General features: G+C 39.3%; 1 protein-coding gene across 1 annotated transcript; it reads left to right on the top strand.

Moving 5' to 3' along the window:
- The first annotated feature begins 1,309 nt into the window (after positions 1-1,309).
- On the top strand, positions 1,310-24,414 carry tlr18 (toll-like receptor 18). The gene is made up of 8 exons (XM_051956404.1): positions 1,310-1,597; positions 13,139-14,134; positions 15,365-16,547; positions 17,256-17,675; positions 18,266-18,424; positions 20,834-20,914; positions 22,931-23,080; positions 24,039-24,414. Exons 2-8 carry the CDS (start codon positions 13,149-13,151, stop codon positions 24,222-24,224), a joined length of 3,165 nt encoding a protein of 1,054 aa, XP_051812364.1. The 5' UTR covers positions 1,310-1,597; positions 13,139-13,148; the 3' UTR covers positions 24,225-24,414.
- The last annotated feature ends 1,224 nt before the right edge of the window (positions 24,415-25,638 follow it).

The raw sequence follows: 25,638 nt of genomic DNA, 5'->3' as shown, positions 1-25,638 counted from the left end.
CCACATCCATTCTCGTGCCGTTATCTGGAGCATACACAGACACACAAGGGCTGTCTGTTTTACACAAACACATCCAGAGGAGAAATTCTCGCGTCTTCTCTGCGATTGTGCTTGGCAGACACACAAACGCAGAAAAGACACAGAGTCGCTCTCGACCAAAGAAACGCTCAATATGAAAACTGCTGATAGTGTGGTCCACGGATTATTCACAGCAGTGCTTGAATTGAACTGGTGCTCACAGATATACGAGCCCGAATCCGAAACATTCAGGACTTCTGCCCAGTTGTTTTCCCATTTACTCTTACCAAACACATAACCTGTTCTCTGAATAAACAGTACAAATGTTTTCAGTGAAATGAATCCAAATTTTTTGGGGAAAAAATGACAGACTGTAGAAATTATGTTACACCTGAAGAAATTTCCAAAGCTTGAAGGATATTACTTCTTTTTCTGCCTGATGAGCTCCACTTTCTAACTGCAGGGGAAACTACGGCTCAGTAGCACAGTTTTACCATCCTGTTACTCTTAATTACCTCTGACTTAATTTCTGGTTGGTGTTCGGGAAAACACAAAAAGGACGAGGAATCCCACTTATACATAATATCACAAGCCCAGTAACCTGACCTGTACATGCAGCCTTATTACACAGGCTCAGAGCTAGTTGTACAGGCAAAGTCTCACTGGTGTGGGAGCTGTAAGGGTGCACAACTGCATGGGAAGTAATTACATAATATGAAAAACACTGATCCTGAGTGCAGAGACAAAGCCAGTTTCCATACTCCCAACACACTCAGTGCATTTGCAGAGGTGTCCACAGAAACCTGGCACAGCTTGGATGTTTTCATTTCTTTTTAGACCTTAGGGTTTTAAAAAGTACATCTTGAGGAGCCGTTCCAAAAGATGCAACATCAAAATAAGCTTTCAAACCTAATTTAAAGGTGTAAAATGACCAGTTTCTTATCTTTCTATTAGGATTGCTAAAAATGCAGTGTTATTATTTAATAAAAGGCCAGCAAGACAAAATGTTACTATCAATTTGTTTTTCTTTCTTATTGTCCTTTCACACCCTTGGTTTTGCACTTCTCTGTTTTCTGTAATCCATAATCTATTTTACCCATCCCTTTCTCAGAGCCAATTATTTTCCATTTTCAGCAGCACAAATTCAATTCGTTCCATTTACTGGGTTAGAGACATATTTCAAGACCTGAACACATAAAACCAAATGTATCTGCGCAATGGAAACTGACATCTCTTACAGTGACAGTTTTCATCTCACGTTTGCCAAGATTTTCTGTATTTTTCAGGCAAGGCAGTAAAACCTGAGGCAGAGAGGAAAAGCTCCCCCTGATAGTCTCCACATTCCTGAGCAAAACACACACACAAGAGAAGGCGAGAGGGAAAAGGAGGCAGGCAGAGAGGGAGGGAGGTAGAGAGAGAGACGTAGGAATTAAGTAAGCTGACAGAGTTGCCACAGGCGAACTCATCCGGCGTTAAGTCACTTCTCACTGAGCTGTTAAACATACAGCACATGGAGGTTAAAATGTGTTGTGAAAAGTCCAAGTGAAGACAAGAAGTTGAGCGTGACTCCCATCTCAAGGTGAGTGAAAGGTTTTTTTCCTCTCATGTCTGTTTCAAGCTTGGTGCCATTTAAATATTTATCCAAAAGTTTTGTATTATCTCACAAAATTGACACCTTTAATTGCACTTATATCCACGACAACATGAAAAAATTTCATGCTTCAGAGTGAATGTATTTGGATATAGCACTGTCACTGTGTAAACAGAAATATTAAAGACTAATCATCATCACAGGCTAAAAATCTCTCTTATTTATGGTTTATTTATTAGAAACAGATACAGACTGCATAAACTGAAAGCAGCTATCCAATGCAAGAATCATAGAGTTTGTAGCCAATGCTGATTTGTAACACCCGTCCCTAGAAATCTGTCTGTGTGGAGCAATATTATCATCACAGGGCCAAGATATGATAACAGCACGCAGTAATGAAGCGAAGAGAAACGATTCAACTCCGTTGGTTTCAAAGCAAATACAAGAGAATCTGGAAGCCACAGTTCAAATTAAAATGATCAAAGAAGTAGACAAAATGCCGCCATGGCGAACTTCTGCTCCTTGCTGATTGTGATTGTCACCCACATCCAGCGAAAACAACCCAAAGAACATCATTACCTTCCCAGACATGTCTTTTAACGGCTCACCAGTTCCAAAACGAGGTGGAGGAAATAGCACCTCACTAGTTTTGAAGGTGACAATTTGTTGATTACTGATTTCACATGCCTTCAGGCTTGGCTTGAGTGTTTAACTGCAATCATAGATTAGATCATTCTACACACAGATTCTTATTCATGTGTCTGCTGAGAAATTGCTCTGTGGGTTAAAGACCATGTTGCTCAAGGTTGCCTCAGTGGCGGGAAACGGAGAGACATTTTTCACTTCCCTTAACTAGATTTAGTTTGCTGGGTCAACCAGCAAACTGTCACATCCCGGCTAAATGACATTTTTGTAAACATCCAGGCTATGTTGGGTTTAGGCTGGTGCTGTTTCATCTTTTTAGCCACACATGACTCGGAGGGATGTTGGGTGGTTTGTCAGCTGCTGGATTGTCAGTGCCTTGTCAAATAGGTTGCTTTTCCTTTTTGCCATATTTAGGTCAAAATTTCAGAAGATCCAATACTTTTGTTAATGAAATCCCAGTTAGCTTTGGCTGATGTTGATTATTTTATTTGCTTAACATCTGCAGGTAACAAAAGCTCAGTCAGAGGTGACATCGAACTTCCTTGTGTCGCAATTACTGTTTCAATGACAAAACAGTCACGAGCTATTTGGTTGGCAAACTTCTTCATTACTGTAAATATATCTATGTGACAATAGAGCTATGTGGCCTAGAGGCAAAGGATGTTTCAGGTTTTCACTGCACAGCAATACTTGGTAGCTTCAGATCTGATCATTCCCAGTTTGAGTCTTTTAATAGGATTTGTTGATTATTATGAGAAAAAGATAGACCGACACCAGGCTTACTTATCGCTTTAAGTCAACACCTCAGGCTATTACCCTGCCTAATTGCTGGCACATGTGAAGCTCTTACACTAAATAAACTAATTTCAGGCAGGTTTGAGCAGCTTTTGGTGTCACTGTTGCCTGCCTGATAATGTCTGTGGCGCTTCCTCGACAATCCTGTGAGACTCAACCACTCTGAGAAGATTATAAGCTGCAGGTTTTGTTGAGAGTGAGCATATGCTGCAGTCAAGATGCCTGTGGGTTCTTGGGAATTCGTTTGTATACTAAAGTCGCTGAACCTTAAATCTTTTTCAATCTGGCCCAGCGTCACTTATCTCAGTATCATAGCGCTTCTGCTTATGTTGAAACCTCATTTATTTTTTCAGGGTGGTGTTGAAATCCGCAAAGGCAAACCAGCTTTTCCTTTATATCCAAAGAGGCGTGTGGGACCGTAGGGGACGCAGTTCATTTCTCACCAGTATACACTAGATTTACTTTTTTCAGGTGTTGCAGTGAAATGGGCACAGGGAGTAGTGGCTGTATGACTCCATCTACCTATCATGCCTGTCTAGTATGAGCTTCCTTGGTTATCGCCTCCATTTGAGTATACTGTAATTAGTTTTGTATTGTGGATGGACTTAACTGTGACAGGAGCAAGTGGATTTGACTGTGTTGACTCTCAATCAACTAAGTAATGGTAACTTTACGTGCTTTAATTGAAGACAACTTGACTTCTTCTTAGTTCTTGAACACATTTCATCTCCCATCCAAGAGGCTTGAGCCACATTGGGTGTGAGAATAAATACCTGAAACTCCCAAACAATCAGTTAGAACTAAGGAAACCTCTTCGACAACTAAAAAAAAAGTCGAGTCTACTCAAGCACATCAAGAAACAAGTGTTCTCCAATAATTCATGGTTATAATAGGACAGGTTTAAATGAGATGTTTAACATGAACACAATCTCTTTGAGAATGATTTCTACAAAGCAGCTTTGACTAGATACGCTAGTGTGTTCTGACTGCATATACAAGTAGTATAAGCTGGTGACAACAGAGTCACAATGCACCTTTCTGGAAACCCAGACGGCCATTTAGAGATACGTTTCTGGACCATTTAAGTTTAAAGTAATGGTTTTATTCCACCAAAGTTCTTTGCTGAGGTAATGTGGCATTATTTTTATAAAAAGAGTAAGACCCACGGCTCCACGAGCTTTGGTATTACTTGCTCATTCTTTGATTACTCATTCATGTTAGTGTCACACAGAACAGCAGAGACAGCAGGACAATGGCATGTAGGTGGAGTCATAAAAATAACAATGACAGTGCAGATTGTTCTTTGATGAGAATGAGTCCATTGTGAAATATGTTTTTGCAATAAGACAGAACACCATAACCTTTATTATTCTTTATTCCTGCAACTATTCATAAGGCATTTTTTGCAAACTTCTACTACAACAATTGCAGCAAAAGCTTTCAAATACAATATGTTCTATACAATAGACCTTTTTTAAAGTTAATGTTGTGACTTGTCATAGCAGAAAAAGTCCAGGTAGAACTAATATTCTTCAGCTCTGACAAAGTGCTGTGGAGAAACAGATCTGTCTCTGCAAGACTAAGATGTAACTGATAGCATTCATAATGGCGATGTTCCATTTAGGTGTAATAATCAGCCATAACCCTGAGCTAGAATGTGCAGCTGAATAGTCCTAAAACACACTGAAACACAGAGAATTTAATGGTTTTAATGTTATTAGTTACCCTTGTTTGACATGTCATGCTGCAATTTTTCCACTTTGTCATCCCATTTAGAATGTGGACTTTCAAATTTAGGAAGAAAAACATTTTGTCTAAGCAAACACAGGTGTGATTTTTTATGGTCCGCCACATCTAAATGTTGAAAGACTGTTGCTCTGATTTCCATTTCCTCTCTCGGTTAGTGGGAGGAAGTTGATGGAACAATGACAGTTTTTAATCAAATTTTGTCATTTGATTTTCTCAGGATGATTCCCTGCCCTGTCTATTTCCATTCGCAACAGTCCTCAACTGGATGTGCTTTATTATTGTTACAACAACTTGTGGTTTAGATTAAATTTACATCAAAACATCTTGGACTGCAGCCTTAAAAGGTCAGTTTACTCTTCTGAAATCATTTTTTTCTTATTAGTATCTCGTTAGCAGTTATTTTTTTGTTTTATTTGTCCTGATTCTTGACATCTTTCTCCCTTGAGATGAACAGTTTTCATCTGAACATAGTTCTTATAACGTCATAGGGTTTATCCAGAAGAATGATGAATCTCTCAGAGAAAAAGCAAAAAGCCTATTTTGCAGAGAGTTGTCTAGGTAATCAGCACATTGAATTTAATATTGTCTGCGTTATAACTCTTCTATTACACTCTGTAAGGCAAGAGAACTCTTGATGTTTAACGGCAACAGACTCATCACCTAAACATGTCTAGTATTGATTCTGCACATATTAAACATGATGACATGGGAGCAAAATGTTCTTCTTGAGCACAAGCCCAGCTGTGCTTGTGGCGCACGTAAACACGGAGCCTCATTAAACGAGAGTAAAGAACAGTCATCAGCGAAACAAGTCTACTGCCAGATTAATCTGTCGAATGAGGGCAGTCGGCATGGTGCTGTCAACACATGTCAATGAAAGAACTGTTTGCCGTCAACTATCGACTGCTGGGTAAATATTAGCTGCAGTAATAGAGATTTGAATTCAATTGATGGCGCTGTTCTTGGTGTATCAGAAAGATATCACAGTTTAATCAGCAGTAGAACCATTTATTGCTTCTTTCCTTGCCCGGTTGCTAATAGATTGCAGGACTATTACGTCACACTATAGAGGTGCAGCATTTAAACTGAGTTGCTATGGGCCAACTTTGCCTCCTCCTTCACAGCACCTTTATCCTCCTGGACCTTGAAAACCGGCAGACATTAGGTTGTTAACTCATTATTAATTTGATATTTTTGTCTAATTCTCAGCAAGAACTCATGTGGGCAGATGACGCGATGAGTTTTACACCGAGAACCACTGTGCAATTTAAAACTGGAATCTGTGGTTCTGGGAAGAGGTTATTTAGATTTAGCTGGTTAGCATATATAGTGCTGAGTGGAGTTTAGGTTTGAGATCCCCAAAGCAGCCATTAAAGAAAGGCACTGAATAAGCAGAATAAATGACTGTACGTTACAAAGTATTATAACCTGGTGATTAATTAGCATGTGCTCCATCTCTTGCTCCTCTCCCCGTCCCACTACTCTGTGCATGAACGTGCACAAGTTCTAACACACACAGGAGACACTGCAATAGTACTGTGTGAATCTATCACTTTGTCTGTTTCCTGTTTACAGAGTCAGGCCATGCATAAACACTGGAATTTTTTTTCAGCACGCAAACATTACCTTGAAGCTCATGTGAGAAGTTCTACAATTCAACAAATTTGCATTTTGTGTCAAGACACAAAATAAGTAAAATAGTGACGCAAAATAAGTAAAATAAGCACAATCCAATGCAATGACAGACTCAGTCTGTCAAGTTTAACTATCAAAAGGAACATTTGAATAGATAACCGCTTTACAGTTTTGCCACAAATTTGAACTTTGCGTGGTCAAAACTGGACTCACCACCTTTACTGTGAAGACAGAAGTGAAATTTGGACTCATGCAAAACAACACCTCTTCAGCTTATGTTTAGGTAAAACTACTGCAGTCGAATACAAGAGTGACGCACAAAATCTTGACTTCAAAAAGGCTATGATATATATGCTGGTCATGGAGACTAGAGAGATGCTACTTCAGCTGTATGTTCATTTTGCAGGATGTGGTTTGTCATGCAGCTGAACTCTATTACACCCTGCTTTTTATCAAAAAGTAGATTTTGCTCATGTCCCAGAGGCAACAAAGGTAGAAGTGCCACTCACAACAGCATGCCTTTCTGAGATACTGGTTAATTAAATGTGCTTCACCCAACACACAAACTATTAACAAGGTCCAAACACTCTCTTCAGCTAGCCCCAGGTCTGGTTTGTTAATGATTTTTGTTGGGAGATTTGTATTCCATTTAAAGATATTTCATTAGTATAAAAGTTTCAGAACTTAAGGACTTCCTGTTGCAATAAAACTTGGACTTTCATGACAAGGAGTGCACCTTTCAAACAGTGAGACTTGCTACCGTACTGAAATATTTCCTCTTCTGTTTTTTTTACTTTCTTTTTTACTCGACTGAGTCAGGATGACGTTTCAGAATGAATCTGAGTAAGATCCAAAGATGAACACCGTCATTGTTGCCAGACAGTGTCAGTTAACATGACTAATGTGTAAACTACTTCTTCGATGTCAAAACAAATATTTTTCCACCTCACATTTCCTGGCTGTCTTTCCAGCTTCTGCTATATAAACCTGCCTGTGAGTCAGCACACGTGGAAAAAAACTGACCCAGAAATAGGCCATATGTTTAGTATGTATACACAATTAAGTTATCTGTAGGTCTCACGACTGTATAACGTAGAATGTATGTCAACACTACTGTTGTTGCAAAGTCAAACCATTGCAGCAGAGGAAAACATTACTCAGAGGTGGAACAGAGATCAGTTTGTAGCTTTGCCAGCATATTTGTGCACATTTTTTCACAGATAAGGCTGCATACCATAGAAGAGGAAAACTTCACATGTGTGAGCTGTCCGTGAGTCAACCACAAAAGTCTCTCTCCTTTATAACAGATCCTGACACAGAAACTCGTGCCTGGCAGGTTAATGTCAAACCTGATAAGGGTTGTGAACTCAGTGCTCAGAACATTTGCAGGAAATATGCAGGTTCGGTCTGTGTTGTGAAACTGAGGAATTCGCCTGAGGCAAATAGGCAGGTTCTTTGCAAAGAGAGAAAGGGCACAAAAAACGGATGATTTTATTTCACTTTGAATATTTTTGGGAACTGGTTCCAATTTGTAGCTGAAGATTTTCTCCTGAGCAGGATTACGGGTAAGCAGATGTGCTTGTGACAAGTGGCCATTGGTTTGATCTGAGTTAAAGCCAGAGCACCCATCAGTCCGAGAGACTTAAAGGCTTCCTGTGGAGTTTCTTGTAAACAAACCAAGTCTGTATTTACATTCAGAGTTAATAATTTAACAGGATGAATGTAGTCTTCCTTCAGTTTAAACCCAGCAGTGTCTACATTCCTGTCTGGGAATTGACAAAATGAGACCCACACCTGAACATTTCTCCATAATGTTAAAATTGGTCAAAAACTCTTTGGCTACATTCCTTTTCCCTTTCATTTAAAGCAGCAATTTGAAATTAAAATAATCTTCATCCAGGTGAGCACTTCAGCTCTTCAATTAATTCTTATGGCTGCTCCTTTTGTGGGCAGTATAAGTCTTTTGCTGAGGCTCATCGGGGTCGATCTGGGCATTCTAAGATTCCCTCACTATTATTCTGGAGCCACAGATGGCACTGCTCAATGTAAAACCAATAACACCACAAGAGAGTTTTCGTAAATCGCTCAAAAACAGCTTGCCTCCTGCACACGTTGGCCGTATGGTTATTCCTTCTCAAACTATCAGGGGCCTTCTGATCGACCATCTCTGATTTTCTATAAACTATGTGTATTTGACATGGTATCTGTGAAAGTTTAGATTGATATATATAAAGGAATTTGCCAAGATTCATTTATTTTTTCCTAAATTGTTTACTGACACACTTTTTAACACTTATTTTTCCCACATTGAAATTTGAAGCTCTGTTTGGAAAACAATATCTCACGACAACGTATAAAAGATAAACGCCTGAACTTTTCACTGTTATTCATATCATGTCACTGATGAAGAATCTGCAGCTAGCACACGAATATTCTCTGATTAAGGGTAAGTTGAAGTATGAACAAATATGAAAGCCATAACAAACTGCCCCATCTTTCAACACACGTACACCAAAAAAATATGGTCAACTAATGATATTTTCTGAACCATGTATGGCATATCACAATATTACAAAACACAAAGTGATTTTCATAACAAGAGAGTGGCAGAAATGAATGACATGAGTTGATTTGTATTTTTTACACCACGATAACTGCTATAGTAACTCATGACTTGGTTGGTACTCAGTCGAGGGCATGTAATGGTTAAATGAAGCCAGAGGTAGTAAGATAGGAAGCAAGCAGCAGCTGTCATTTTGTTGACCCATCAGTCCACCTCCACCTGCTCCCCACACTATTTCATGCTCTGCTCCAGAAGGACAAGAGTCATAAATCCTCCAAGTGCTAGAGGGGCTTGTCACTTGATTGTAAACATACAGTTTCTGAGGTCTTCCTGGACAGACTGATGCCGTTTTGTCGCAGGGTCTGTTTCCTCAGAGCCTCACACGTAGCCTAGCCGCGCTAGACAACCCACGGCAACGAATTTAATTCTCTGCCAGGGTGGGTCTAGTTACCCTTGGTAAGCCTCAAGGCTGGATGCTCCTAAAACTGGCCGGACCAATCACCATGAAGTGTAGAGTCAGAAGGCGGGCGTAACTAAGTTACGACAGAGGCACGACGATTCTGACAGAAACAACCGGAAACAACTAGCCTAGACAACCTACGGCAACGAATTTAATTCTCTGCCAGGGTCGACAACAAAAACGACAACAGTCGTTGAGCTCCATTAGCACCGACTCTGAATAATCTTTCTGTTAACATGTCTGTAATATACTTGAGCTTCACCCATTGACTGTATAAATAAGGCTTCACCGAACTCCCGCATCCTCTGATTTCCGGCGCTCTAGGAGCCTATTCGTTGCGCTGATTGGTTGTATACCTACCCAATTGCTGCAGAGTGCTTTGATAGACAACCTTTTAGCCCGCCTCCTTCCCTGTGGAGCGTGCCTAGACCCTTGCATCTTCAGAACATGGGTCTAGCGCGGCTAGGCTACCTCACACGCTCTTTTTATTTGATCCATCATTTTACACCATGTATTAACCTAGTAAGATCCCTGACATTATCCCGTGTAGGAGCCTTTACATGAGAATTGTAACTTAAAGGCAAAAAAGGATTGCAGTTTTGACCTTGTAAAATGGTGAAATAATAAAAAGTGAATGAGCTGGTGACAGACAGGCCTTACATAACTATACAGCTTGAATATTTAATTATTAAAGCTGTGCACTGCCTTGTTTCAGTCATGTAGCTCTATTAAACTTGGGCCAGAGAGCAAAAGGTCCAGACATTGTATCAGTATGTGATAAGTGTAGTCAGAGATATGAAACATTTGGAACCTGTTCTCAAGAATTGACACTACAAATTCACTCAAAACACTTAAAAAGGTGCAATTAGCAGCCTGATTTCTTGAAATAAATTTTAAAAAAAAAACCTCACTGAAGCTGAATGTCCTGAAGGCCTCAAATATGAATGCAATACAAATAGCTGGAGAAAAAATGGCATCGATTCCTTCAGTGGTAATGCTTGGTGATATGACAACATCCCTTTACAACAGTGCCTTTTATGCCAGGAGTTGTACTGAGAAAATACTATTGATGTTCATTTAATCTACTGTCAATTTCCAGTAACAGCTGTCCACTGTGGATCCGATTAGATAGCCAAGGAGTGTTTCTGGTATCTGCAGTGAGGATACATTATCACTGTTTATAGGACACGGAAGCCAGACAGTGGCGACAGTAAACACACGAGGAGATTAATTCATTCAAATAATACTATCTGTCACATGCTATCTTGTGTTTATCTAGCAAACAGTGTTAACAATGTGTCGGTCAACTGAGAGAAAAGAGGAGTGATTGGTTAAATGTCAGAGAAACAACTGTTGAGACAGGAAAAGATGCACCGTAACAAAATGTCCTGAAAAACTACAATAAAACACTATTTGATTATATTATTGTAGTCTACTATTGTAATGCCCTTAAACTGTTAATTAATGTATAATTAATTATTGCACTCTACAGTAGAAAATTAGGTTCAGTATTGAATTCTGTGCTTAGGTTTTCCAAAAATAAAGTGTGCTATACAAGTTTAAATGCCAATGTGAGAAAACAGGAAGCTTGAGAGAACCTTCGAGAAACATATTCTAATTGTTCCTTGAAAATGAATGTTTGGGATGTGTTTGTTATCTTTATGATCCACAATCAAGATGTTTAATATTTAAAACTGCACATAGTACTAAAACACCTAAGACAATAAAGGAGAAAGGAGAAAGCCAGTTACATTTTTATAGAACTTGTAAATGTCTGACAATATTCAACATAAAAAAAAGAAGGAAATACATTTAAATTAATGAGAAAAAAATCTAAAAAAACGTCTGGCTCAGGGCATCAGTGAAAAGACAGCAATCATTTTTTTAAGTACCGAAATGACGTTGCTACTCTAAACAAATGCTTCGTTGTGCAAAGAAATGTCATGCCTGTTTGTACAAATGCCAGCTGGTACTGGTCATTCTTGTTTTAGATCCAAAAAAGCTTCAAATGTTATGGTTTTGGATTTTGGAAAAACAGTCCACTACTGTTGGCATTGGGCTGTATCTTTACAGTTATTGCTCAACACATAAATATGTACCATTGCATCATAAATACACATCAGTTTATCTTAATTTGGCTAGAATCTATTAACTCAAATAATATTCGGCGGTGAGCTGTTTTTGCAGCTGCTTTAAAGTGATTTTAATTGAGCTCAAACTCCAAATCAAACTATAATTATCAATTCACTATGCTGTGTTTTTCTGGTGGCTGTTTAAACTCTCACAGACTGGACACTAATCCATTATAACAGCCTATGATAACCTAAAATAAATATGGAAACAATGCTTTTCACTGCCCGTATCCATCCAGAGCTGTTTATTCAAGTCACGTTACTTCTGGAATAGGATGAAACTAACACTGTTTGCTTAGCTCTGTCATAAAACTTGACAACAGCTCTTCCACGTGAGGATCAAAATAGTGCGTAGCTTGGACGACTAATATAAAGGTGGGATGAAGAGAGGGGGATTTGAAAGAGTCTTCATTGCAAGCCTTGAGTGGAAAACTAGAGGGTGAGTGCTGTGCAGCGTTCAGTGTTATTACTGTTGATGTTTACGATGCGACCAGTGAAAATTACTCTTTTAAATGGATGAGGCCGATCTCTTTTTCAGCGCAGATTTGCTGCCTGAGTGCATATAATGACTATAAAGTGATGTTTGTAGCCTGGTGCCTGTTTTCTGTCCTGCAAAATAAGCTAAACATCAGTTTACTCTACAGGTTAATGGGAAATGATAGAAATGAACTGATCAGGAATCTTTGAGAAGTACAGACTAAGATTAGTTCCTCTCATCTGTCTGGCTGTTCTTTTATCAGTGTGATTTCTCTGATGTCTTTCAGTGCGTTATTTACTGGGGTTTCATTATCTGACCAGAGAAGCATGTATGTCATTGACAAACAGAAAAAATGTCACGCATTCATGTTTTGCAAAAAACGAAGATCTAACCAAGTGCAGTATTCAAATATTTGGACTCAGAAATCTAGTTCTTATTTATTTTTTAGTACAAATGGATTATTTCAAGTTGACTTAGTAAGAAACATTGTCACAATCTATCAGCAAACTATGCTTAACTACTGCAGATTACTTGAAATTATCATTTTTTAAATCTTCTTTTCAGAATTTCTGTGCGATACCGACAGAAGGACAGCCTAACTTAGAATGTCACATCAAGTACAACTCTGCTAAATGTACCCATTTTACATGCAAGCATGCTTAAATCTAGAACATTTGATCAAATATTTCCCAGTTTTGTTGTGCGCATCTCACAGGAATTCGATGGCAGTTTGTTTCAGAGAACCCGTGCACCACTGTGTGTCACAGTTTATTGTTGCTCAGCACAAATAATGTAATCCTCCTCTATTCTGTAAACCATGTTTTCAGGTCAATGAAGTGGATATAAAGAATGTTGCAGATACAGCAAAAGTGCAAAAGTGAAAGAAAAAAGTGCAAAAGGAAATAAGAGCAAATGTAAGAACGAAAGAACGAAAGAAAGAAAGAAAGAAAGAAAGAAAGAAAGAAAGAAAGAAAGAAAGAAAGAAAGAAGGAAGAATCTAGTAAAGAGCATAGTAATTCAAGTAAAATGTATTGATAAACACACAAAAAAAGTCTTTTTTTTTCCTTTCCAGATTTATCACAATGCTTTGGAAATTAATTCCTCTCTGTGCCCTCCTCCTTGGAGTTCTCACATCGCCGACTCCATCTTCACTCCCCACTGTTAACACGGAACGAGGACCCTGTCGCATCTACAACTCCGGTCGGACTGCAGACTGCCTGGGACGGCAGCTTGAAAATGTTCCATGGAGACAATTTCCATCCACACTTGAAGAAATAGATCTCTCCTACAATAAGCTTCAAGCTGTCAGCGCTGATGACTTCCTCCGCCTCCCTCAGCTTCGCATCCTTCAGCTGCGGTACAATAATATTTCACACATTGACGATGACGCCTTTAAAAACAATGCACTACTGGAGCATCTTGACATCTTTAATAACTCTCTGCAGGAAATCCCTGCCACAGCTCTGACACCTCTCTTGAACCTAAAAATACTCTACATGTCTAATAACCTCTATAAGCGTGCAACTTTGGCTGATTCCTTCTCCAAATTTGTGAAACTCCAAGAACTGTCGATGGGTGGCCCTCTAGTGATGGGTCTAAAGAAAGGGGATTTTCAGCCCTTAATGAACATAAGTTTACAAGGTTTTGCTATCAAGTGTTCCTCCAATCTAAGTTACTATGAGCCTGGAAGCTTAAAAATCATCCAAACAAAGCGAATGGGCTTTGACATGGCCATAGATCAAGAGCCAAATGCTCTCCTTCACATGCTACATGACCTCGCCAACAAGACGTTCATCGTCATTCAGTTTCGTAACCTGTTTGAATTCACGTACTACATGGGAGAGGAGGACATCTTCCAGGGTTTAAAAGACATCACAGCTCATCAACTCATCTTCCACAGGGGTAAATTCAATGAGAATCTCCTGAGGATGGCTTTAATGAACTTACAACTGGCCCCCATCCAAAGGTTGAGACTTCAGTACATTGACTTTGCCCGATCACCAACATTTGTTGACAGCGGAGCAGGTTCAAGCATCACAGACCTGACACTTGACAATTTGGATCTTTGGTGAGTATTTTACATTTGTTGCATCATGAAACAGTGTAAAATGTTTGAAATTGGGTGGGAAATTGCTTGTCATATGGCCACAGTACAATAGGTTGACGCTCCCACATGTCTGTATGTTTCATAATGCACTTTGCAAGCGCAATATTACATGTAAAAAGTTGGAGTTTTTATTAAGCAATCACTCTTGAGGGTTTCAGAATCTTGCAAATAGCAGCAGTGTTTCCAGACTGAGCACAAAAAGCATAAAGAAAGCCTGAGAGACTCTGCTCAATCATCATAAAAGCAAGCAATAAGGAAAAATAATCATTCCTGTCTCAGGCCTTCTGTTTTATCAGCATGAAATGAAAGTTAAGAATACATATATAATAAAATCACGACAAATGTCTTTTAGGACATGTTACATAACATTTACAGATGATAGATGCTTCAAGTCTTCTGTCACAGAGCTGTGACAGAATAAGTTGCAACAAAATGAACTGAGCTTTAGTTTTGACGGCCATCAGTCACTGCATGTGGAGTTTAGTCTGCAGAACTCAGTGCTGTCAGTCTCAGTCATATCAACTTGAATGAGAGAAGTGGAGTATTTATTGGAATACAGCCTAACATTTACCTGTCCAAAACTGATTTTACCCACTCAGTTTAAATAAAAAGGATTACTTTTGGGGTATATTAAAAAAAACACCTAGTGTTGCAGCACTGACAGCCAGAACTGCTGCAAAATAAAGCAAAACTCACAACATGTGCATGATTTCAGTCTGTTCTCTGTCATATACAATTGCCAATGTTCCTAAAGGCATGAACATTTAATTCAAAATCAGTTTAATAGCCAATAATGAACAAAAGCCAAGCTGCACTTTGTGTAACAGACTTTTCAGTGTTAAGAACTATTATTTTCTCATGTAGACTATGCTTTCATTGTATCATTCTGACCAAGTTCCTTCCAAAGATATGTGATAGTTTCCAGGATTAATCATTTTTAACATCAGTATTATTGCTCAAATTAACTATTTGGCCTGTGCCGTATGCTAGTAGCACTACTTGGCATGGAAAGTAACTGTAAATTAATATAAACAGGGCAAAATTATTTCACCACTGAGCATAATTGATTCAGAAAGCACTGAATTATGTGGTTTTCAATAATCACAAAAGCTCAAAATTATTGTTGAAAAAATGGGTATTTGTTTTCCATTTGTACTCACACAACACACTCAAAATCTCAATTTCTTGTAGGTATATCAGCAATCCTGATGTGCTGCGTTTCGATTGGCGTTTCACCTGGTTCAACAAAATTAAGAGACTGTCTATTCGGTACGTGTATTTCAACACTGTACCTTGCGATGCCTGGGTTGAGATGGAAGGTGTACAGTTTCTGGATGTCTCCAATAATCGACTAAAGAATGAGTTTATCTTCAACCGGCGATGCGATTACAAGGGGACCATGCCAAATCTTCACACCTTCAACATGAGCACCAATGACTTGACCAGTTTAAAAGACATGTCATCTCTTACAAGGGATTTCCAGCAGCTGCAGGTGTTGGACTTTAGCAACAACAAGCTGGGATCGGCTGAAGAAAGCCGAGACTGCGTTTGGAAACAAAATATCACTCGGCTTATCGCTCACCACAATCAATTTGTAAGTGAAGCCCTCAGTTGTCTGCCAACCACTGTACAGTACTTGGATCTGTCCTACTGCAACCTGGACCAGCTGGGCATGACGTACTTTGAAAAAGCCACCAACCTGAGAACCCTCCTACTAAGTGGGAACAAAATTAAGTTTATCCCGTCCAAATGGGAAAGCCCATCCTTGCGATCACTAGCTCTGGATGGAAATTCATTTGGTCTCATCAGCAAAGAATCCTTTCAGGACATGCCTCAGTTGTCTTGCCTGAAGGCAGGGAACAATCCTTACCACTGCACTTGTGAGCTTCGTGCTTTCATCGAGGACACACTTTCTAAAAGGAAGGTTAATCTCACAGACTGGCCCTGGAACTACAAGTGCTACCACCCAGAGGCCCTGCTCAACACATTCATTGCTAAATACTTCCCAGGAAAAGTTGCGTGTGACATCAGACTAGTTATAATCATCTGTGTTGCAACCACTTCAGCGGTGATCCTGATACTTATGCTGATTTGCTATATTTTTGACCTTGCCTGGTACACTAAAGCCACATATCAGATCATCAGGGCCAAATACAGAGCTCACAAGGAGAAAGCAGCGGGGGATTTAGAGACTTTCACCTACCACGCCTTCATATCCTACAGCCACTCAGATGCTGACTGGGTGAGGGACCAGCTTTTGCCCTGTTTGGAGAAAAACAGGAATCCCTATCGTCTGTGTATTCATGAGAGGGACTTCATGCCTGGAAAATGGATCATCGATAACATCATTGAGAACATTGAAAGCAGTCGCAAGGTAACAGAGATGCAGTTTTATATTGCAAGCATTATTGGTGCACATCCACAAATGTTTGTTTGAACAATTCAGCATAAGAGGTAGTGAAACCGGCCAGATTGGGCAGACAGCTTTATCGAAACTTTGATTTCAGCTGATTGTTGGTTACAACATCATTAACTTGACGAATTGTAAGTTCTATAATAAGAAGAACCCAGAGACACTTCTCCTCTGGGAGCTCCCACAATTACCTTGCACTGAAAAAGCAGAACTGTTTGATCATCTTAAATAAACTGCTTCAACTGGTAACTTCTTACTGAATGTAGTTGATCCAAATTAAGTTAATGAGTAATATTTATGCCACTGGTTTTGGGTAGACGCACTTCATTCGATCATAAAATTTTTTTTTTCTTTGTTAAACCTTCTTAAACATTGCTGCCACTTAATTCTAAGGACAGTCAACTTGAAGTTTCTATTTTTTTATTTGCTCTCCCAGAACTTAAAATGTAAGCATCATTTTATCATTAGATTTAATATTGTTTCCTTGTCTTCACCCTTTAATACTACTTGAGGAAATCTGGATTAAACTACTCTATGCACTTTAGTTTAAAGTGCATAGAGTAGGTTTAATTTAAACTCCTAGTTCATCTTATCCTATGTAGGAAAAGTATTGCAGTAGAACAGGACTGCAAGATTTAATTTCCTTTCTTCCTTTACTTTCATTCCTAGGTAATATTTGTCCTCTCTCGGCACTTTGTTAACAGCGAGTGGTGCAACTATGAGCTGTACTTTGCACAGCAGAGAGCGATGGGAAAGAGCTTCAGTGATGTCATCCTGGTGGTAAAGGAGCCCATCGATCCAAGCTCTTTGCCCAGCAAGTACTGCAAGCTTAAGAAGATGCTGAGTACCAAGACGTACCTGGAGTGGCCCCAGCAGGTTAACCAGCAGCCGTTTTTCTGGGCACAGCTGAAGAGTGTCCTGGGCAAGCCAAAAATAACCCAAAACAGGACACACAGCGTTAAGAGCAGAACCTCATCTGTCGGAGGAATTTCAGTGATTAGGCCTCCCACTGAGGAGAGAGACCCAGAAGTAGCTAAGCCTAATGAGGACAAAGAAGTAGAACCTAATCAGAATCAAATACCTGTGGAGGCATTTTGACCTAAAGATTGAACAAATGCCAACATTCCCTCAGGATCTTTCTCAGTAAAGGCCTGTGACCTTTTTAGTGAGGGCTATGTCAACCTGGAAGCAAAATCCAGCACCTCATTATGATGAAAAACAAAAACCCAATCTCTTCCTGCCCATGGCATGCTGTCATGTTATCCCCGAGGGCTGAGCTGATGCCCTCTGCTCCGCTTTCCCTCTGAGCATCTCAGGCCAGGTGCCCTGCTGACAGGCACTGAAAGGGTAGCTCAAATGAGATCTCCCATGTCGCACTCTGGATAACAAGCGAGGGCACAGGAAGCTGTGGTGACAGGTGCCACACTGTGAAAGGACTGTGCTCTGTTACATTCTTGGCCCTTGGTCATATGAGACCATGAATACTCCAACTGTGATGTTCCAGGCCCAAATCAAATGCCACACAGATCATATACTGTAATAGCAATAGAATCGATTACAAGTAATTGTGACAAAGCTTACAAACTGGAACCGGTAATAATCCAGCACTTTGTATTAACTCGTTGAATGTTCTATAACCAGCTCATAGATTTTTTTTTTAGGGGAAGCCTATACTTTAGTGTTTTGAGTGTCTTAAGCAGACTCCTGCCATAACAAAGGAGAATGAAATGCATATGGCGCACATATGGTTAGGTAGTGACAAATGTATTAGCTCAATGTATTGGTTTGACCTGACTGTGTTGTTTTTCAGACTCCTCCCAAGTCTACACTTTCAGCAGGTTGGTGATAGGGTCCCTTATTTTTTAAGAGCAAACAACAAAATAAACAAGACAAAATCTCATCTCACAAGCTTTGAATGTTATTTGCAGTAAAAGATGTTTGGCCACTAGACACTGGCAAGTCCAGAACACAGTGCCTTGACATATCACACAAAATGGAATCATTACACTAATGCATTCGCAAACAATTGTCTTCTTTCTTATCTTGCAGACATACAAAGTCACATGCAATGGAAGCTTTGAGCCTTTAGGTGTCTTTACATGCTACAAAAAATAAAATAAGACTGTAAATCTGTGAATGTAAACTTGTCCCTTTTACAATCCAGCTTTTTAAACTCATGATTTAAGTATACTTTGTACTTTCTCGATGTTTTTAAGCCTTCTGTTGTTCAACACTTTGGTCAACAGCAACTTTAACAAGTAATTTGGTTTGAGCTGAGCTTAGACTTGAGTCATGGTGGTCACTTTTTCTTTTTTCGGAGAACATATTTGATTTTTTTTTTTTTTCACTTCTAAATGACGTACCTTTTTTCTTTCAGCTTCTGTAATGAGTGAGTGCCTTACCTTAATTTTCCATGTGGCTGCCATTGGCAAAGTTTGCAAATGACCAGCAGATGACAGCCTTGGCACTTTTTTTCAAGTTGACTGTCATCAGTTCCCTGCAGAGAGACAAAGAGAAAGAGAGAGTGAGAATGGTCAATGTGACACCAAGCAGCTTGGTATGTTTTTTGAAAGCACAGAGAACATGTCACCAGTCTGGTAAATCGGTTTCTATTTGCATTAATGACGAGTAAAAAGACCATATAGATGCTTACCACTGCATATGTGAAATACACTGTGAAACACATCTATCTATCTATCTATCTATACCCTACTGACATGGAACACATTTTCTATGATATTTTTAATGGTGAATCCTAGTGTAACAGCTCATATTAAAGAGTGCAGTATGTGACTTGTTTTAATTGCTTGTATAATGCTGGACATTTACAATTCTTTCTGAGCCATTCTGGGGTATTTTGTACAACTCAATAAAAACAAAACTGCTTCAGTCATGATTGGCAAAAATGTGATGAATGTCTGCACTTATAGAACAACTCTAATCCGTAATCAGAGATGGATGCTTTGGTTTCTCACACTAATGAGAGATGAGAGGCTGTTTTTTCCAGTCACACATTCAGGCAGTTTAATGCAAGCATGTGTTTTATCCGTCTCTGGTCTGAAATAGTTTGAAGTTTCCTTTAATGAAGGAGACAAATATTGAATTCAGAAATATTACTTTGTTCCAAGCTTACAAAAAATATATATTTTCCAACTCAAGCAGCTTTTACAGCAGATGAATTAGCTCATTGTGGTTCTGATATATTATACTGTATATCGTATGGCATTCACACACAGAAAAGCATCATCTTTAACAAATGATCTCACCTGCTATGACCTTGTTTATAGCACTGTGGCTGTAGGTTACAAATGCACTTCAGTTTGGTGTCCCAGTTAAATATTTAACTAGAAGCATGCAATTATCCATAATCTTTACACCATACACGCCACCTGCAAATACTGATGCAAATCAACTCGGAGAATTTCACTTGACAGACCTGCACTTAATTTGTATTTCTATTGAAGCTGCACTGTCATTCAAGCATAATCATTTCCGTACTTGCAAATGATGTTGAGAAAAAGCATTAGTCATACCTAACAAGCATAAGCGAAGCCGAATAAAATGGACTCAGAGCAGCGCACAGTGAAAAGCCATGGCAGGAAAAAGGAAGGAACCGCTTGAGCTTATTTCATGGATAATTAGCGTAAACTTTATTTATAACTGTATTTTGCTGTTTGAGATGCAACTGAATTTACTCTGTCTTAAATTTTAAGCCTTTATACAGTAGAGTCTTACTGATATTTAAACCTCTTATATGACCGTCAGAGACGCGGAACATCCTCTAAATTGACCTTGTAGTTGAAATATTTTAACTATTTCACATAGCATAAATTTGAAGAAAAAAAATTACTGAAAAGCGAAAAAGGAATTTGAAAAGACCTGGTATGTTGAATAATCTATTAAGCTGCACTCATAAAGATTTCACTAGCATATGAAAACTAGCTACAAAGGCTCTTTCTCAAAGTTTCAAAAGCTACATTTTTACTGTGATACAAAGAAAATACACTATCTAGTTTTTATGCATTATTTAAGATGTTGTCCCTCATGGCTGACCCTTTTGTCAGCTGGGACAGAAAATGATCTCACTCATATCACTTCAACCAAATGTTCCAACATAACTTTATAAGGTGATGAAGTTTAAGGGGAGGGTGTTTGCCAGCTATGCTCTGGTGGCTCACCTGTGCAGCGTTGATGTCGGTGCTGTCAGGAGGGAGGTGCCTATCTGATTCTGATTTATTTGCACACAGGTGCGTGCAGCCCATAAAACAGATGAGGAAGGAGCTGAGCTGAAGCCACTTGCACCACCACCTGTTAGAGTCAGCGTTCAGGTGAGTTTCTGCTGTTCTTTCTTTGTCTTACCTTCTTTATTTTCCACATGCAATGTCATCTGTGGTCTGTTTTTGTTTTTTTTACATTTGCAAAAGCTGCTCATGCTCCGGTTGCTGCCACAGTTAATTAATGGCAGCTTTGCGTTTGATATTCAAAGGGTTTTAATTAGCTCCCTGATCGCGCCTGGAATAAATGATTAGTTGCAATCATTGAGAATAATTAGAGGAATCTGGCTGCGTGTCATTCAGAGTAGAGAGGTGGCATATTGTGCTCTCAAACTGCAGCTTTTCACGCATTCTCTCGCACACAATATGCTGTGCAATATTGATGCAACCACGTTGTCGTTCATATAGGCTGAAAAGAGTTATCAAAGCAGTCGAACTGATGAAATATGAGCAGCCTCTCTGAGGTTAATCTTCAGCATTAAGGCATCAGGCTGTTCATATAATGTAATGTAACGCAAGCCACGATGTAGATCTATTTTATGTGCAAGCTGCCCTGCAAGGGGTCTGTCCTTTGTCCTCTACTGGTTCATGGAGGTGGGAGATGAAATGACTGCTCCCCTGTATCTGCTTCTCAGGTGTCTGATGGTGAAGGGCAGGTGTAAGGTTAGACTTTTAAACTGTTTTAACTCTGGTTATCACTCCTGACACTTGTCCATGTGTGTCCTAGCTGGCCTCAAGCTGAGTTTGGCAGCAGACATCAGCAGGGTTCAGAAAAGTTTGCTTTAAAAATTTTGTGGTAAACACAAAATGTTGCAAAATGTAAGCGGCTTTTCATTTTCCTTTTGTTCACCACCATCTTGGTGTTCTATTGTCTATGCAACTGCCCATCATATTGCACAGATTGAAAACTGATGTTCTCCCACATGAGTGAACTGAACCTCATGTTGGTGTATTTTGGCAAATGCATGCACAGCCAATGTGTTCAATCAGAATGAGTCAAAAGCAAAAAAATAAATAAAAATAGGGAAACTGTCTTATGAAATGCTGCAAGTTTTCTAACTGCTTTTATTCATTCCATTCCAACAGGTTACTAACCTATAGAGGCTCTGGAAATCCAAAGTCTATGCTTAATATGAGGTTAGCATGTTAGGATTCCTGTCAGCTAGTGCAACGTAGTTTTATTTTTGTGCCACAATAGTGTTTTGTTCTGAAATCTAGCCTTTGCAACTCTTCAAACAGAATGGATCCTGTGTTTTACTATTTAATGTGCAGCAGCAAGATAATGAAATGCGACTGCCTGGTAAGCAAAAGACAGCATTGCACCTTGCCAGGAAGTATTTCTGTTTTAGTCTTATGTATGCTAAGTTGAGCTAACCAGCTGCAGGGTGTAAAAGATATATTGCTATCAATCTAACTCTCTGCAAAAGTAAATATGGCTAACTATATATTTCTATGCCTTCATGAGTTTATTTTTGAGAGTCTCTTAAAAGGAGTGGGATGGTGCAGGGGAAAAAAATCCAATCTTGAGAGAATGTGATGCAGTTTATTTTCCCATTCTACAGGAATCGATAGTTTGGCAGACAATGAACCTGAAAACTCAAGTTCGGCTGCACCTCAGTGTCAGCCTTACTGATGGCTGCTCAGGAAGATGTAACCCTGTGAAATATCTTGTCTTTCTTTCCCTCCATCAGTCTTGGGTTTTATATGGAGGGAGCATTGACCTATAGTGTGCTGGTATATGAAGAAAAGAAATCCATGAACATCACATTCTCTGCCTTTCAATACCACTCAGTCACATCTTTGGCAACCTGATGACTGAAGTGATTTATTTCTCCAGCATTCTGCTGGAAATAAATGTCATTGCTCGGAATGCAATCAAGGCTTTCTTTTGCACCAGAGTTCATAAAGGTCATTGGAAGCTGTTGGTCCTCTGTATGCATCTGAAGCACAATGATTTGTTTTGTCACTACCCAGCAAATAAGCCATTTTCCTCCTGTCTTCAAATTGTGTGAAATAAAATCTGTTTAAAATGCTGGCTATCTTGATTTGTCCTTCGTCTTTATATCATAGGACTGCAAAATGTGTGCCAATCTGCAAGGAGCTATGGAGGACCTCATCGCGGTGTTCCACCGCTATTCAGGAAAAGAAGGTGACAAGTACAAGCTTAACAATAAAGAGCTGAAGAATTTGCTGCAGGAAGAACTCACAGATTTCCTGACGGTGAGTATCTGTTGACCTACCAAGAAAAGGAAACATTTGGTGCAGACTCTTCTTTCTTTAGAACACTTGAATATCAAGTAAACAGACCTGTGGCTTTTATTAAAGTGAGATTAGCAGGTTAAATAGATGCGAGCTGATTTGGTGTAACTGAGGTGTCCATTATCACAAAACTCTCACGTTTAGCCAAGCGAGATCACCATGGTAACCAAAGTGGCACAGTGAACCTTGAAGATCATTCAAACCTATTAACTTGACCAGTGACTTATCAAATGCAAAGTAGGTAAAAAAACTACCCTATATCAAAGCCACATAATGCCTTCTCTATTTACAGCCCCACTTTCCATATTTTGATGTTGGTGCATCTGATAATACCATAGTTTTCTGATACTGCTTGTAGCTGAAAGCTGTGTGAACTTGTCAGCAGCAGCTAAGAGAGCACCTAAACAGCTGATGTAATATTGTTGGGTGCAACAGACAATGATGGCATAGAAACTGTAATTCTGCTCCCACAGTGAGAAGTTGCTAACGTCTACTGAAAAAGGCACATTTCTGAGCAAAAATATGCTAATAAATGACTAAATGCAAAAGCACTCTATTGACAAGATATGAAATTACAATAGATGGAATATTGCTGAAAATGTATGTATTTTGTGGTTCCTATAATATGTATGTGGCCTTTTAATCACTGATGGCCATTTGTCAGAACAATTTACACTTCAGAGATATAAAGCGACGGTAGACTGTCTGTGCCACTTTCAGTATGCCTAGCTCTTTTGAGGCCCTTTTGTTGATGCATTACTTCTATAGTTTGTAGCATTTCTGGGATGAGCTAAAGTGACAGTTCACTGTACCTTTTTAATATTCTGAACTTTTCAAGGCTTGGAAGTGTGTGACATTGGGATTTTATTTTGAAACTAATTTTATTTATTTTATTTTTTTTCCCTCTTGCCTCTTTCAGGGCTGCAACGAGTCCAGTGGGGTGGAGAAGATCCTGCATGACCTGGATGAAGATGGGGACGGTGAAGTGGACTTCCAGGAGTTTGTCGTTCTGGTCGCTGCACTGACTGTCGCCTGCAATGACTTCTTTGTGGATTATGACAAGAAGTCAAGGAAAGGCAAAGAAGACTCTTGTCAAAAAGACTAAAAGTGTATTCTCTGACAAACTAAATCAGTTCCTTCCATAACATAGTCATGGTAGGAGTGTAAAGGTTTAAATTGGTCCTTAATAATGCAGCACCTTGGAATGTTGGAAAAGATCACTGCTAATCAATCCAATGTCTTCTGGGTTCTGTCCTTCAAAATGCCTTCCATCTGAATAAAATGTTATAAAGATGGACTGTTTCCATGTCACTGTTATTTTAGAAAGCAGGCTGATTTGCTTTTTATGGGCAAATATTGCAAAAATTTCCCCTCAGGCCACTTTGCAGCTTTTCAAATGAAACCATTTCACTCAGCAAGTTTACATTCATATGCACTGATACAAATATGCTGAAGATGAGACGCAAGACTAGAATGAAGGCCAACAAGTGGGAATGCAGCAATGCTGAGCACCACCCAGTGTCTAATGGAGGTAAATCACAGCAGCCCGCTGGCCTGACGTCATCTCTTCCCACTAATCCAACAATGCGCAGCTCATCCAGAAGCTCTGCTGCTTCTGTTTTGTTCTGAAAGGAAAAATGCTAGATGGGCACATTAAATGACGTCAGTCCTGGTGCCTCTGAGATACAGTCTCTTTCATCAGACACATTATGTGCTGCTTGTTTCAAAGGAAGAAGACTGTAAAGTTGCTGATAAAACAGACATTTATTGAAGCAACATGGCAAAAGAGGCCTTTATGCCATTCTTCAAATGATTTGACTAAATGGGTTGTCTGGGTTTAGATATGGCATATGTTAGGTGTTTAATGACTCCTCAAATGTGACTCTTTTTCTACAGTTCCTCTGCAATGAGACCCTAATCAGTTGGAAACAATGGCCTGTATGTGAAATAACTTGATCTTGGAGAACAGCGCATTACCTCAGTTTTGGTTCTGTGTGTGTGCTGAAGCGTAGCAGAAATGTACTGTAATCTTAGTCACACTGTCTACAGCAGTGTTTACAAATGATACCAAGACAATTTTGCAAAATGTTGCAAAGCTATTTTAATGACAGCTTAATGGAACATGTTTTGATCAGCGTGGGAGATTTCAAAAGTTGTGTAGTTTGACAAGGAAAATAATCTATATAGAGAGAATATACACACAAACATACAAGTATATAAGTATGTACGTACATATATACGTGTGTGTATGCATCTAAGAAATGAAAATGTGGAAAATAGAAAGCTGTGAGAGTTGCACAGCCTCACAGGCAGCCTTCCATCCTCCGTCTTTAACACAAGTAGGGCAAAGAAGCATTTAAGGTTAAACATAGCCCTCAGTGGGACTGCACACAACGCAGTCTGGAGAAACTCGATACGGCTCCTTACAAAGTCGTAAAGCTTCATTTATTATGCAGGCGCACTTGTCTGACAGGCATTTATGCCGAAACTCCTCAGAAGCACAAGCTCTGGTGTCACGA

Source organism: Acanthochromis polyacanthus, chromosome 12 (genome assembly GCF_021347895.1).
Source record: "Acanthochromis polyacanthus isolate Apoly-LR-REF ecotype Palm Island chromosome 12, KAUST_Apoly_ChrSc, whole genome shotgun sequence".
NCBI classification, from domain to species: Eukaryota; Metazoa; Chordata; class Actinopteri; family Pomacentridae; genus Acanthochromis; species Acanthochromis polyacanthus.
This window is presented reverse-complemented; position numbering and strand designations above follow the sequence as displayed.